Source organism: Hypanus sabinus, chromosome 3 (assembly GCF_030144855.1).
Source record: "Hypanus sabinus isolate sHypSab1 chromosome 3, sHypSab1.hap1, whole genome shotgun sequence".
Classification (NCBI taxonomy): Eukaryota; Metazoa; Chordata; class Chondrichthyes; order Myliobatiformes; family Dasyatidae; genus Hypanus; species Hypanus sabinus.
Genome location: NC_082708.1, coordinates 102,557,468 through 102,573,746, shown reverse-complemented (window position 1 = coordinate 102,573,746; position 16,279 = coordinate 102,557,468). Strand labels below are relative to the sequence as shown.

At 39.6% G+C, this 16,279-nt stretch overlaps 1 protein-coding gene across 1 annotated transcript in view; it reads right to left on the bottom strand.

Moving 5' to 3' along the window:
- The window catches only part of LOC132390924 (annexin A10-like), a 200,750-nt gene that overhangs the window by 70,440 nt on the left and 114,031 nt on the right, over positions 1 to 16,279 (bottom strand). Inside the window, exon 2 of the mRNA XM_059963458.1 lies at positions 300 to 341. Coding sequence (XP_059819441.1) covers positions 300 to 341 — 42 coding nt within the window. The remainder of the gene's footprint in view (positions 1 to 299; positions 342 to 16,279) is intronic.

Below are 16,279 nucleotides of genomic sequence, written 5' to 3'. Positions count from 1 at the left end.
GCAAGTTCACAATGTAATGATTGTAATGTGTACTAAAGTAAAAACAATTTCCTTATTGTGCGATCAGCAATAATAACTACAAGAAGCCAACATCGGAATCTGATTGATTTATTTAGTCTATTTAAATAGAATAATTATTCTCATTGCTGGACAGATTTGGTTTAGTCATTCTGTCCAGTTAGGTGTGATGATAGGACCATCAACACTGAAAGAATGCAAAAGCAAAAAAGTGTTAAACAACTGGAATATTAAATAAGATAATAAACTTCCACAATGTTGTTGTGGAACATAGCACTGACCGACATTGAGGGCAGTTCTCTGGGACTGATAAACTGTTCTCACTGATGCACCATCAATAACTCACTCTGAGACGTAAGGCGAGATATCGGCTTTTATTGACTGAAGAAGGAACCAGCAGTGAATGACCATCATATTACATCCTGGAGAATGAGGCAGAGGATCAGACCTCAATCGCCTTTATACAGGGGCCTGTGGGAGGAGCCACAGGAGCAGTCAGAAGGGGGCGTGTCCAGACAGGCACATAGTTCACCACACTCAGTGGATGTTGGACTTTGTCACAATATCAATTTCATGTCCAATGCACACACCACTGAATGGTAGCCAAAGGATTTCTAGCTATTTGGAAACCGCCCAGCCAAGAATCAACACCTTCAAGAGAAATATTAAACTGGAAGCAATGGATATAAAAGTGGAAAGGCAATTTTCTCCTTAGTTTCTCATGGTGTCTATTACATTTTTGCTGGCTTAAACATAGGTCATTTGAAACCTGTCTCTGCTAATTTGAGTTTCCTGTGTCCAAAGGTATTAATAATGAGTACTGGACAAATGCCAATCGTAAACACTGAAAGGCAACATGTAAAGGATAAGCACGTCTATGCTGAACTACCGTGATGCCGAATTAAGTTAATCCTATCAATCTGTGCACGGACCACATCCATTCATTCCCTGCCTGTTGACATGCCTGATTCAAAGCCTGTTAAATGTCACTATCATATCTGCTTCTATCACTTCCCTCACAGTACATTCCAGGCACCTACATCTCTCTCTGTAAAGAAAATTTACCTTGAATGTCTTTAAATGTTCCCCATTTCACCTTAAAGCTATACTGTCTGGTATTTGATGTTTCTACCTGGGAATATATCTATCCTATCTATACTTTTCATAATTTTATATACTTCTCTCAGGTCTTTCCTTCTCCTCTGACACTGCAGAAAAAAAACAATCCAAGTTTGTCCAACCTCTCTTTATATTTACGACCCTTTAATCCAGACATCCTCCTGAGGAATCTTTCCTACACCAACCAAAGTCTCTATATGCTTCCTTAAATGCACACACTACTCCGAGCATGGCCTAAGTAAAGTTTTACACAGTTGCAATGTGAGTTCCATATGTCTAGATTCAGATTTTTCTTGTCATTATTCCCTAAGCAATGCAGTATAACAACTAGTTTACACAGCATTTACATTGTATTAGGTATTATAAGTAGTCTAGAGATGATTTAAAGTATAAAGTGTGCGTGGGTTATCATGGATCGGGATCAAATCAAAATCAGAAGTTCTCTTACTAAGTAAGTCGGAACAGGTACATCTGGTATTATTTAGTGTCAGTCAGTCAAACGTTTGTCTTAGTATATAGTATATATTTTACCTTTCTATGCATATAAAGCACTTAAGAGCATATGTTTCAGCACCGGGCTTGCGAAGTTCCTGAGTTCGATCCAGTGACAGATCGCTCCCAAGTGCGCTCTCCACCGTGGCGGGTTGATGTGGAGGATCAAAAACCCAAAACCCCAAACCCCAATAATTAAACCACTGCGTTGCTTAGTAATAATGTGGCTTTGATCGGGGCAGAGCCTTTCTCACTTTATCCTTTAAAATTATTCCGATTGTTCCGATCGTTGACCGACGTAGCCTAACGCTTTTCCAATGACCCATGGGTTTCACCTCTTTCCAATCGCTTTATTATTTCCACTTTATTTTCAAGCGTGGTCGTGATTATTTTTGTGAACAGAAATACTGTGGATTCAGAGCTCTGCCGCTGGGTCCTAATGTCCACTGCACTGAGACAGGTAAAATAAGGTCTGGGGTTCCCCCGGGTCCTAAAGACCACTGCATTGGGTTAGTAGAAACAGTTAACCTAAGGTGCCAAATCAATAAGTTCATCAGTTTGTGCACATAATATTTTAATACGTTGGAGCTCACGCCTACGGTTCCATCCACAACGACCTTCCGAGTCTTCAGCCACCATCTGAACTGCCGATGTCCAGTATCCACTGTCCGCTCCTCACAGGTCCGTCCTCCTCGCTTGCCTCCAGAAAAGACTGCAAACTCCCACTCAACTCACACATACAAGATAGCATAACAATTCTCCATTGGTTAATTCCCCCCTATCTGCAGTTATAACCCAAACATTTCAGCTACAGAAACCCATTACAGCATTAAGTAACATTACAGAGAAGCCATATCATTATAACAGTACAGAGAAGCCATTTTGTTAGCCTGAACAGTTAACACCACAGTTAGTGGTACTGAGAGCCTTACGCGTATTTTGCATCTGTGTTGACTGTGGAAAACACTATCAGTATGGTGGATGTTCCAGGTGTCAGAGGTCATGAAGTGTGGGAAATTACCATAACTAGGCAGAAAGTTCTTGGGAAGCTAAGGTGTCTGAAGGTAGATGAGTCACCTGGACCAGATGGTGTACACCCCAAGGTTCTGAAAGTGGTGGCTGAAGAGATTGTGAGGGCATTAGTAATGAGTAAATTAGTAATTTGCCTATTGCCGCAATAGGTCAACAGCAGACGCAATCTCAATGGCTCTTCAAATGGCCTTAGACCACCTGGACAATACGAACACCTATGTCAGAATGCTGTTCATTAACTATAGCTCAGCATTTAAGACCATCATTACTGCAGTCCTGATCGATAAGCTACAGAACTTGGGCCTCAGTACATCCTTCTGCAATTGGATCTTCAACTTCCTAACTGGAGGATCACAATCTGTGCAGATTGATGATAATGTCTCCTCTCTGCTGAAGATCAACACTGGTTCAGGGCTGTGTGCTTAGCTTTCTGCCCTATTCTCTCTATACCCACGAATGTATGAATAGATGTAGCTCAAATACTTTCTATAAATATGCTGGTGATTGTTGGTAGAATCTCAAATGGAGATGGGGGGGTGTACAGGAGCGAGATATATCAACTTGTTGAGTGGTGTTGCAGCAACTTCCTGGCACTCAATATCAGTAAGACAAAATAGCTCATTGTGGATTTCAGGAAGGGTAAGACAAAGGAACACATACAAATCCTCATAGAGGGATCAGAAGTGGAGAGAGTGAGCAGTTTTGAGTTCCTGGGTGTAAAGATCTCTGAGGATGTAACCTGATCCTAACATATTGATCCAGCTATAAAAGAGGCAAGACCACAACTATACTTCATTAGGAGTTTGAAGAGATTTGGTATGTCAACAAAAACACTCAATTACTTTTATAGATGTACCATGGAGAGCATTCTGACAGGCTGTATCATTGACTGGTATGGGGGTGGGGTGGAGCCAATGCACAGGACCAAAAGAATCTGCAGAAGGTCGTAAATTTTGTTGGTTCCATCTTGGGTATTAGCCTACAAAGTACCCAGAACACCTTCAAGGAGCAGTGTCTCAGAAAGGCTGTGTCCATTATTAAGGATCTCAGCACCTAGAGCATGCCTTTTTCTCATTGTTACCATCAGGTAGGAGGTACAGAAGCCTGAAGGCACACATTCAGTGATTCAGGAACAGTTTATTCCCCTCTGCCATCCATTTCCTAAATGGACATCGAACCCATGAACACTACTTCACTTTTTAAATATATATTATTTCTGTTTTTACATGATTTTTATTCTATTCAATATACATATTCTGTAATTGATTTACTTATTTATTTACTTTTTTTTCTTCTGTATTATATATTGCTTTGAACTGCTGCTGCTAAGTTAACAAAGTTCATGACACATGCCGGCAACAATAAACCTGATTCTGATTCTGATCGTTCAAGAATCATGAGATTCTGGATTGGTTCCAGAAGAATGGAAAACTGCAAATATCACTCTATTCTTCAAGAAGGAAGAGAGACAGAAGAAAGGAAGCTATCAGCCAGTTAGTCAGATCTCAGTGGTGGGAAAGATGTTGGAGTCAATTGTTAGGGAAGGGGTCTTGGGGTATTTGGAGGCACATAATGGAAACAGCCATAGTCAGCATAGTATCCTCAAGGGAAAATCTTGCCTGACAAATCTGTTGGAATACTTTAAGGAGATAATAAGCAGGATGAACAAAGCAGAATTGGATGACGTTGTGTACTTGGATTTTCAGAAGGCCTTTGACAAGGTGCCACACATGAGCCTGCTCAACAAGCTATGAGCCTATGTATTACAGGAAAAAGTCTAGCATGGATAAAGCAGTGGCTGATTGGCAGGAGGCAAAGAGTGAGAATAAAGAGAGTGTTTTCTGGTTGGCTGCTGATGACTTGTGGTGTTCCACAGGGGTCTGTGTTGGAATCGATTCTTTTTGCATCATATGTCAATAATTTGGATGATGGAATTGATAGCTTTGTTGCAAAGTTTGCAGACGATATGAAGATAGGTAGAGAAACAGGTAGTTTTGAGGAAGTAGAGATGCTACAGAAGGCCTTAGACAGATTAAGAGAATGGACAAAGAAATGGCAGATGGAATACAGTGTCAGGAAGTGTATGGTCATGCACTTTCATAGAAGAAATGAAAGGGTTTTCTAACTGGAGAGAAAATACAAAAGAAACTGATGTGCAAGAGTATTTGGGAGTCCTTGTGCAGGATTCCCTAAAGGTTAATTTGCAGGTTGAGGCTGTGGTGAGGAAGGCGAATGCAATGTTAGCATTCATTTCAAGAGGACTAGAATATAAAAGCAAGGATGTAATGTTGAAACTTTATGAAACGCTGGCATGGCCTTACTTGGATTATTGTGAGTGGTCTTGGGCCCCTTATCTTAAGAAAGGATGTGCTGAAACTGGAGAGGGTTCAAAGAAGGTTCACGGAAATGCTTCCAGGATTGAATGGTTTGTCATATGAAGAGCATTTGATGGCTCTGGGACTGTACTCACTAGAATTCAGAAGAATGAGGGGTGTCCTGTATGGAATGGTGTATGGAATGGTGAAAGGCCTTGATAAAGTGGATGTGGGGAGGCTGTCTCCTATGGTGAGAGAGTCTAAGACCAGAAGATACAGCCTCTGAATAGAGGGGCATCTTTTTAGAATGGAGATGAAGAGGAACTTGTTTAGCCAGAGAGTGGTGAATCTGTGGAATTCTTTGCCACAGGCAGCTGTGGAGGCTAAGTTTATATTTAAGGTCGAGGTTGATAGATTCTTGATTGGTCAGGGCATGAAGGGATATGGGGAGAAGGCAGATAATTGGGGCAGAGAGGAAAAAATGGATCAGCCATGATGAAATAGTGGAGCAGACTCAATGGGCCATATAGCCTAATTCTGCTTCTATATCTCTTCTCCTTTATGGTCTTCTCCTCCTGGTAGCTCACATTTTTCTTCTGTAATTTCCTCGGAGACAGAAGGGTGCTGGTTCACTCGATCGAACTGCTGACTGCAAGTCCCATGCTTCAACAGTTCCAAAAGCCAAATGAAGATAATAAGAATAAGTAGAAGGTGTAGTAAAATTAAAATGAATGACTATCTGGAAAATGTTGCCCAAGGAATCATTGTTTACTGGCTCCATCTGGACTGGAGAGTGGACGCTGAGCATCTATTTCAGGCTAGATATTCTATTGTATTTCTTTGTTTTGTGGCTGCCTGTAAGGAGGCAAATTTGAAACCTGAATATGGTATACATGCTTTCACAATAAATTTACTCTGAACTTTGAAAATCTAGAGCCAGATGTCCTCATTAAGTTTCTGAGCTCAGTCATTTTCCATCAGCATAAAGAGAAGTTTGTTATTTCATAGGACTGTAAACATTTGGAATTTTCTCTTTAACATTGAACATTCGAGCCTGACGTTGTAGAAGTTCTGGATATGGGAACTGAGTAAGAAAGTGGTTGAAACTTGACCATGATCATACTGAATAGTGGGAGCAGTCTCAAGGGACAGCATGGCCTATCTATGCATTTCTTTCTAATGGTGGAGCTGGAGTATTTTTAAGCATCTCATTGTGCACTTTGTAGATGTAGGCGGAATATGCAAGTATGAGATGGTACTGGGACCAACCAAAGTCATGCCAGATTGAAGTCAAACAAGGTCATGGACAGTAATTTCAATTGAGATAGTTCTGTCTGTAATTAAAAGTTGTTCCAAAGCATCTATAATTATCTTTAGCACCAATTTTTCTTTATAGCAACTTATGCATTCTTGCATACTTTTTCTTGAAAGGTGATTGCTGTGAATATTACTAGAAGAATAGATAATTACATTTGGCACTGTGGATTTTGATATAACGCCTTTGATGGAACTGATAGAGTTAGTTCAGTTTCCACATCAGTGATTAGTTGCTTCTTTTGAGTGGTTCACAGTCAATATTTGAATCAAAATTTTCCAAATCTAGAACAAAAACCAGACCAAAATCACATTAAAGCTGTCTTACCAAAACTAATTTAGTTATTCCATTCTGAAATGCATCACTTTTAGTGAAGTATTGGAATGAAGTTAAGGCTTTTTTAAACTAAGATGAAATGGGCTCTTTATTAGATCATAATTTATAGTACTGTATTTATAAGAACATGATCTCTCATGCATTCTAGAATGCTTTGGGAGATCTGCTTTAATAGTAATTTATTGTCAGGTCATAATTGCAGTCAAAAACCTATTTACACTATTTAGCAGTCACTTCATGAACTTTGTCAAGTATATTCTTGAGAAACCTAGTGTCATTTCAATTATTTTCCTTCCATATTAATACAAAATTTAAAAAATGCTAGCTTTTACTAATCACTAGTGAAATAATATTCACGGTTTTTGAAACTGATCAGTGAATTAAAAGAGTTTGCATTAACACAAATCACTCGTCTTCAAGCATTCGGAACAGGAGTTTTAATGTAAGTGAGAATTATTAGATTCTCCTCTCTCATGTAAAATGAAGTGATATTAAACTACTAAAATTGTGTGAAAGCATTTATCAGTCCACACTAAAAATGTGATATCAGTTCACAATATTTCAAATAAAAGCCAAAACCCACCTAAGTAGCTTGGCATGTGAATGGTATAGTAAGAAAATCATGCCACACTAAAGTTAGGATGAAAACTTTTTGTATCACTCTTCACCTCCTCCAAAGAGACATGTGCACAAAAAAATGAAGGGGGAAAGGAGAGATGAAAGGTAGCTACCTATAGAAGAGCAAGGAGTTCTCAGCTGTGATGAATTCTAATGTCTATGATTCAAATTTTCAAGGCAATAGAAATGTAACTGCAAACGTTATATTACTGTGTTGGTGCACAAAAGCAGCGTGTACTAAGCATCAGTGACTGTCTTGTTCGTTTTTCTTGCAATCACAAAACCCTGATAGACATTGATAATGTAAGATGCTTCAGGCCTAGTTCCTTTGTTTGGTGGTGGAGACAGGTGAGGAGGCAGCAGCATAGCCTTGGTTGTAGCAAGGACTAGGCCTCAAGCCGCAGGCTGGCATGCTACTGCAGTCCAGGCAAGATGATGCTGGTGGCAGTATAACATGGAGCACTTGCTCGGCTGGGAGCTGGCATCTCCTGTCAGTGCTGTCCTCTGGTGTTTGATTGGTGGAATAACAGGCTGAATTGCTGGGAGCTGTACCATTCAGTCTGCATGTTGCTCAGGGACTTGGGTTATACATATCTTGCATAATGATATGTGTTTTTTTTTTCTCTCTCAATATTTTGAATATATATTATGCATCTTAGCCCCAGAGGAACACTGTCTCATTTGACTGTATCCATACAGTGGTATGCAAAAGTTTGGGCACCCTTGCTCAAGATTTCTGTTACTGTGAATAGCTAAGCAAGTAAAAGATGACCTGATTTCCAAAAGGCATAAAGTTCAAGATGACACATTTCTTTAATATCTTAAGCAAGATTACTTTTTTGTTTCCATCTTCTATGGTTTCAAAATAACAAAAAGGAAAAGGGCCCGATGCAAAAGTTTGGGCACCCTGCATGGTCAGTACTTAGTAACACCCCCTTTGACAAGTATAAACATTTTCTGTAGCCAGCTAAGAGTCTTTCAATTCTTGTTTGGGGGATTTTTGACCATTCTTCCTTGCAAAAGGCTTCTAGTTCTGTGAGATTCTTGGGCCATCTTCATGCACTGCTCTTTTGAGGTCTATCCACAGATTTTCAATGATGCTTAGGTCAGGGGACTGTGAGGGCCATGGCAAAACCTTCAGCTTGCACCTCTTGAGGTAGTCCATTTTGAGGTGTGTTTAGGATCATTATCCTGTTGTAGAAGCCATCCTCTTTTCATCTTCAGCTTTTTTTACAGACGGTGTGATGTTTGCTTCCAGAATTTGCTGGTATTTAATTGAATTCATTCTTCCCTCTACCAGTGAAATGTTCCCTATGCCACTGGCTGCAATGCAAGCCCAGAGCATGATGGATCCACCCCAATGCTTAACAGTTGGAGAGGTGTTATTTTCATGACATTCTGCACCCTTTTTTCTCAAAACATGTCTTTGCTCATTGCATCCAAAAAGTTCTATTTTAACTTCATCGGTCCACTGGACTTGTTTCCAAAGTGCATCAGACTTGTTTAGATGTTCCTTTGCAAACTTCTGATGCTGAATTTTGTGATGAGGATGCAGGAAAGGTTTTCTTCTGATGACTCTTCCATGAAGGTCATATTTGTGCAGGTGTCGCTGCACAGTAGAACAGTGCACCACCACTCCAGAGTCTGCTAAATCTTCCTGAATGTCTTTTTCAGTCAAATAGGGGTTTTGATTTGCCTTCCTAGCAATCCTACGATCAGTTCTCTTGGAAATTTTTCTTGGTCTTCCAAACCTCAACTTGACCTCCACTGTTCCTGAGAACAGCCATTTCTTAATTACACCATAAACTGAGGAAACCGCTACCTGAAAACACTTTGCTATCTTCTTATAGCCTTCTCCTGCTTTGTGGGCATCATTTATGTTAATTTTCAGAGAGCTAGGCAGCTGGTTAGAGGAGCCCATGGCAGTGGATTGTTGGGACAAGGTTTGAGGAGTCAGCTTTGAAATTCGCATCACCTGGCCTTTCCTAATGATGACTGTAAACAAACCATAGCCCTAACAAGCTAATTAAGGTCTGAGACCTTGGTAAAAGTTTCTGAGAGCTCAAATCTCTTGGGGTGCCCACATTTTTGCATGGTGCTCCTTTCCTTTTTTTCCACTCTAAAATTGTACAAAACAAAAATAATACACTAACCTTGCTTAAGATGTTGAAAAGAATGTTTCATCTTTAACTTTATGACTTTTGGAGATCAGTTCATCTTCTACTCACTTAACTATTCACAATAACAGAAGTTTTGACTGGGGTGCCTAAACTTTTCCATGTCACTGTGTACGTTCGAATGATAATTAAACTTGATTTGATTGATTTGAAGAATTTCAGCCTTCTGGCCAAAATGGTTGAGTAGTCAATGCAACTTTAAAGATTTTTAAAGATTAGCTTTACTTGTTACATGCACATCGAAACATATAGTCCAAGGATGTACATACGGGGCAGCCCAGAAGTGCTTCTGGCACTAACATAGCATGCCCAACACATAACATACCATATCCCACTACTCGCACCACCAGCTGATGAATTGAACATTTCCCAGTCAAGGTACCTAATATTTAAAAGTTCACCTCAGCATCGTTGTAACTTCAAAACATTAAATGAATTTACAGGAAGACATGGCAGACCTGGAACGCGGGTCTACTTCCTGTTTACTTTCAGCGAGGCATGCAGATATCACGTGGTGGCATGATGATGTATGCAATTCATATAACTCGAAATGAATTATTTAAACAAACAAGAATGCTTAATCAATTAATACATGCACGAGATTACTCAGATATTAAATACATAACAAGAATCTCTTGAGATCATCCTGCAACCATTCATTACCCTCTCATTGGAAATCAGCAGCCTTACACTAGCCATTGAAGGGAGTATTAAATAAGAACATTAAGGCACTCCAAATAGCATCTCTAAACAGTGCAGAGGGTGAATAGTTAACATATCTGGCTAATATTGCCTGTAATAAATACTTCCTAATGCCCATCTGATGCTGAGATTGTTGGCAGACGCAGAGCACACTGAATCTTAGCATGCACGATGTTAGATACACCTGGACTGTGAGGAGTAGTTCAACAATCAGACATGGTGTTTCAATATGGTGTTGAAATTCTGCTCTGTAAAATTCTGGTAGCAAAAGGTTCCATTATATGCATAATACCCACTTGTTTGTGTGTTGTGACTCAGTCATTGGTGAGTTGTCGACGGATAGATCTTGATTTTTAATGGCCAGCATTTTGCCTCGCATGCTAGCTCCAATGCAGATTGAATTTGGAAGCACAGACAATTAGGTGCACAAGTAAGCCATTTTGATCTTTGACACTGCTCTGCCATTCAGTATAATTACGGTTAACGTCTACATTTCTGCCCATATCCTTTCATATCTTTTGTGTGTAGAGATCGATTTATCCCCTTCTCAAATATATTCAGTGACTTTGTATCCATAACCACCTATGGTGCCGAATCCCACAGAGTTACCACCCTCATGAGTGTAGAAATGTATTCTCATCCAAATCCGAACCATTTTACATTGTATCCTGAGGCTGACAGCTTTTGTTCTTCACACTCAGCTGGGGAGAACATCTCCTCTACATTAGCTTTCAGTAATTGATATGCAGACACACCAAGCTCCTTCTGGCTCCAACATCTTTTGTACTCTGCCTTTCTATTTTTTTGTAGGTGTCCTGAAGTACATTAGTCACTGTGCATGGACACTGGTTAGAGATTCAGTGTCCTGGCTCTTCAGTGCATGACCCAGGAGGAAATTTGTAAACTTCCTCGAATTTGAAAGAAGTCTGCGACTTTTCTTTCTGATATTTTTTTATTGAAGTTGCATTGTTTAGAGAAAGGAAAGGGTGCTTCACTATCCAGTGTCTGAGCAACTCTACCTCTGATGTTCAAGTACAGAATATTCTCTCACCATCTTGGTACCATAGATATAGCAGTTTTTTTAAAATTTGAGAGCCCTTTCCCTTCTTTTCTTTTTCAACCAGCTTCACTTTCTCTATGAACTTCTGTACATTCTCTCAGTCTTGCAGCATTGTAAAGTAGAAGCCAGCCCATGTATTTACCTTTGGGAGAAATAAGTGCGTTCAGAAGCCTGGAAGTCAGAACAAACATTGAATTCAACACCACTCCCTGCAGACTTCAGCAAGCAAAATGTGCCCACAGGTCAACGAAAGAGATGTGATATATGACTAACTCAATCATGACTGCCCTATTGAAGGGAGTTACTAAGTACACACAACTTGCTGATTAAAGTGATTGTGCCTGGGTGCAGCCCTCTGGGACTGTACAGTCCTGTAGCTGGTAGAGCAGCTGCCTTGTAACTTCAGTCTTCATCTCAGCTGCAGTCTGTGTGGACTTTATATATTCTCACCATTACTGTGTGTGCTTCTTCCATGAGGTCCAGCTCCTTGCTGCATCCAAAATACAGGTGGGCTGGTAGCTTCTGATTCAAATTGTCCATAGAGAAGTGGGGTTTGAAATGAATGTGATGAAGAGAGCACAGTAGGGTTAGTTCTCGGTGGTCAGTTCATAGTTAGTTCACCTCCGGGACTGTCAGATTGACTCAGGCAGGGAAAATTCCAAATCCAGTTCATTAAAGCCTATGTTGATTAAAGCCAGTTTAAAGGAGAAGCACATTGTGGTCTGAAGTAGGTCATGGAAGATAAAGCGAAAGTGGGTGCATTCTCCTTTAAAATGGACCTTGAAGCTTTGGACACTATCTCACTGTTTTAATATACAGTATTTCTGTTTTTACACATTTTTTAAATCTATTCAATATACATAATTGATTTACTTGTTTACTTTTATTATGTTTTATTTTATTTATTATTTTTTTCTCTCTCTGCTAGATTATGTATTGCATTGAACTGCTGCTGATAAGTTAATACATTTCACATCCCATGCTCCTGATAATAAACTTGATTCTTTCTTTCTTTCTTCTTCTCTCTCTCTCTCTCTCTCTCTCTCTCACATGCCCTCTCACTCTCACTCACACACTCTCTCTCACACTCTTCCCCTTTCTCTCACTCACTCACTGTCTGTCTGTCTCTCAATAAAAGTGGAGACCAACAGCTCACTTTTTCGGTGTTACTATTTGCTGTTTCACTTGTCCAAGATTCCCCAACTCCCTCTCCAAAATTTTCTATCCATGTAGCTTTCCAAATAGGTATATGGACAGGAAAGGAGTGGAGGGTTATGGGCTGAGTGCGGGTAGGTGGGACTAGGTGAGATTAAGAGTTCGGCACGGACTAGGAGGGCCGAGATGGCCTGTTTCCGTGCTGTGATTGTTATATGGTTATATGGTTAAAAGCATTTAAAGCATTTAGAATGGCACTTCGGATGGTCTAGTTAATTGATCTCTGTGAATTGTCCTCAGTTGTAGGTGGGTGATGCAGAGACACATCATCACTAGTGTAACTTGGGGTCATTAAGTGTTTTGGGTGTTTCAGCATTTGACATCCTCGCTCAGGTATCCAAGTCAAGGTTGATCAGGCCCCAGCATATGTCCCAGCAGCATTGGTCCATGGGTCACACCTCTTGATCCATAGCCACCGGAGATTTGCTCAACAGCTTCTGTGACAGTCCTAATGGCTCCTCTCTTAGCAACTTCCATAAAGCCTTTGAGAGAGTAGATACTGCAAAGCGAGCAGCCAACAAAACCTCTTTACACCCCACCTCTATAGGCTTGCTTTGTGCCCTCCATCCCTGTCTCTAGCACTGCTGTACAAGCTCCTCTTACACACAAACTCCTCCTCAACCCAGTCTTCCCAAGGAACTGACAGTTCTACCGTGACCACCTGCTTTGAGGCATCTGATAGAGGAGGGTGAAGGCTCTGATGAAAATGTGGGTAGAATTAAATGAGATTAATGCAAATAGACATTTTATGATCAGTCCAGACTCAATGGGCTAAAAGGTCTGTTTTGGTGCTGTATGAATTTATAACCCTGTGTTATTTTTGCTATGGAACAGATGCTCATTTGTATGATGCTAATATATGGGATCAGCGAAGGCACTGAGCAATTTAGCAGCCTTGCTATTCTACATTGATTGACACTGTGATCTGCCAACTCAGTGTTCTTCTGCAAGACACCAGCGTCACATACAAACCCTGCTTTCCCAATGTGCTGGCTAACTGACTGTACTATGACGATTTAGATGCACTTGTGCCATTCAGTACCTGTAGCAAGCAAACAACCCATGTTACATGAGTAGGCTTTGTGGCAGTAAGTAATGTAGTTGGTGACCATTGTGGATTGCATTCAGCTATGCAAGGTTATGAGAGTATTTGCTCTAGTATGAAAGCTCTAAAATGGTGACATGTTGCAAATATTGTGGCCAAGTTATTAAGTGTTATTCATTATGATATGACAAGTGTTTCAGAGATGGCATTATTGAAAATTCTATTACAATTCTGTTTGTCAAATTCTTCCCACCATCTATAAGAAGTACAACTTGATTAAGAAAATCCAGTCTGTATAATGGCTAAAATAGGCACAAAATGCTTATTACCAAAATTTGGTAATTTTACCAAAATTATCCCTGGTTTTCTTTTAATTTAGTCTTTTAAGTTAATAATTGGTCTTAAATCTCTTATTGGAATGATGGAGCTGCAAGCTGACAAGGTCTGGGCTATTTCTTTAAAGGTGTTTCATGCCAATTCATTTATTACATACCCATTCCTTGCAGTGCTGAGAACAAAGTTTCTGCATCCTGACCAGGATTAAAGTCTGCTGATGGAAAAATTGTCCCTTGAATCTGTGGAAATAAAGTTCATGATTTCACACACATAAGCAAAAAACTAAAGGAGACTACACAGTACAAAATTGATCATTGTGTTAGGTCTTATTTCTCTGTTAAACCAAAAATTAATCAGTAAATTTTAGCTTATTGTGCCAATATCCAATAACTTAAGGGAAGTATTTAATTACTGAATAGAATACATTTTAGTCAATATGTTTTCTTAAAAAATAGTAAAAGCAGTGCTACTTCAAACAGGATTTCCAATATTTTCATACATCCTATGTTTTCATGAGTATAATTTAAAATTGTCTTAAAATTATTATTAAAATAAATTACTTATTTGTGAATATTTTACCATTTTCTAAAAAAGTGACTTATTAATAGAAACCGTATTCGGTGAAAATGTATCTGAAATTCTTGTTTTAATGTACAAAAATATGTAACAAAAGACAGCAAAAATGGTCCCTTGAGAATCTAAATCATGCATATAAATATCAAGTTAGTAAAATAATAATATATCTATAGATGGAAAAGAGTCTGTATAATAGAGGTAGGCTGGAGTGAGTTCTTCTCAATGATGTACCTTAAGTTTGCAATAGGCAGAACATGTCAAAATTCCAAAGTGATAAGCAAACTGCTGGAGGACTGTCATAAGTCAAACTACATCATCATTAGAGGATCAGAGGTGGAGGGGGTCAGCAGATTTAAATTCCTGGGTGTTACTATTTCAGTGAATCTGTGCAAGACGTGCAATTACGAAGAAAGCATGGTAGAGCCTCTACTTCCTTAGAGTCAGCAGAGATTTGGCATGACATCGAAAACATTGACAAAATTCTGGAGATGTGTAGTGGAGAGTGTATTGACTGGCAGTATCATAGCTTATCTGGAAACACCAATACCTTTGAACAGAAAATCCTACAGAAGTTTGTGGATTTGGCCCAGTACATCATGGTAAAGCTCTCTCAACTATTGTGCATGAAACACTCTCAGAGGAAAGCAGCATCCATCATCAGAGATCCCCATCAGCCTGGCCATACTCACTTCTTGCCTCTGCCATCAGGTCGAAGGTACAAGGACCTCAGGACTCACACCACCAAGTTCAAGAACAGTTAATACCCACCAACCATCAGGCTCTTCAATGAAAGGGGACAACAGCACTCACTTGCCCCATCATTGAGATGTTCCCACAGCCAATTATCTCACTTTGGACACTCTATCTCATTATCTCATTCTCTCATTATTTATTGCTATTTATTTATATTTGCATTTGCACAGTTTGTATTCTTCTGCACTCTGATTGATCCATTACTGATCCTGTTATAGTTACTATACTATAAATTTGTTGAGTATGCCCTGAGGAAAATGAATCTCAGGCTTGTATGTGGTGACAGATAAATACTTAGATTAAAAAAATATTTTGAACTTCGAACATCTAAGGAGGCAAAGGGATAGTCAACTTTTCAGGTCAAGATCCAGCATTAGGCTCCAATGCAGGCTTTTGATTTGAAATATCATCTGTTCCTTTTTCTGAGTCCTGATGCAGACTCTCAAACCAAAATATTGACTATTGCTCTGCCTCCACAGATGCTGCTTGAATTCCTCCAGCAATTTGTTTTAGTTTCCAGTATTGGCAGTTTCTTGTGTCTCCATATCGAAATTCCAGCTGCATCCCTGCACTGCTAATATTGTTAAAGACACTTTTGCCTAGTACTTTGTTGTGTTGTCACTTAAGTCCTGCACTTTAGTGGTGATTTGAGCATTCTCTCATGTTTGTTTTACACTGCTAAGATGATGGTGGACCATAAAGCCAAACAACAGCCATTCTTTCAGGAACAAATTGTCATTTAAATTCATAATAGATTGTAACTGCCCCCATGTATGATATGACTGCCATTTTCCTTCAAGTATTCACCACAAAGTGAGCTCCATAGGAGGCCAGAAACCTGAACACGAAGTTCTCTGCATAGTTCCAGACTTCTTTCCCGATGGTTGGTGGGTGCAAGGTCTAAGTGAAAGAAGAAGCTGTTTCTTGCCTGCTAAAGCATGACTGATTCAACTCTCAGGGTGGGGAAATGACACGTTAGCGATACCTGGAATCTCTGACCTTCACCCAAGAAAGAAAACTTGAAGCTCTTTCATTCGCACCATTTCAAAGGATAAAAGATAGTCAAAAACTTCATAAATTCACATGTAATCAATGGAAAAAAACAGACGTAAAGGAACACCTTTAAGCTGGAATGATGCTTTAGCTCAGTTATTATTAAATAGAAATGTG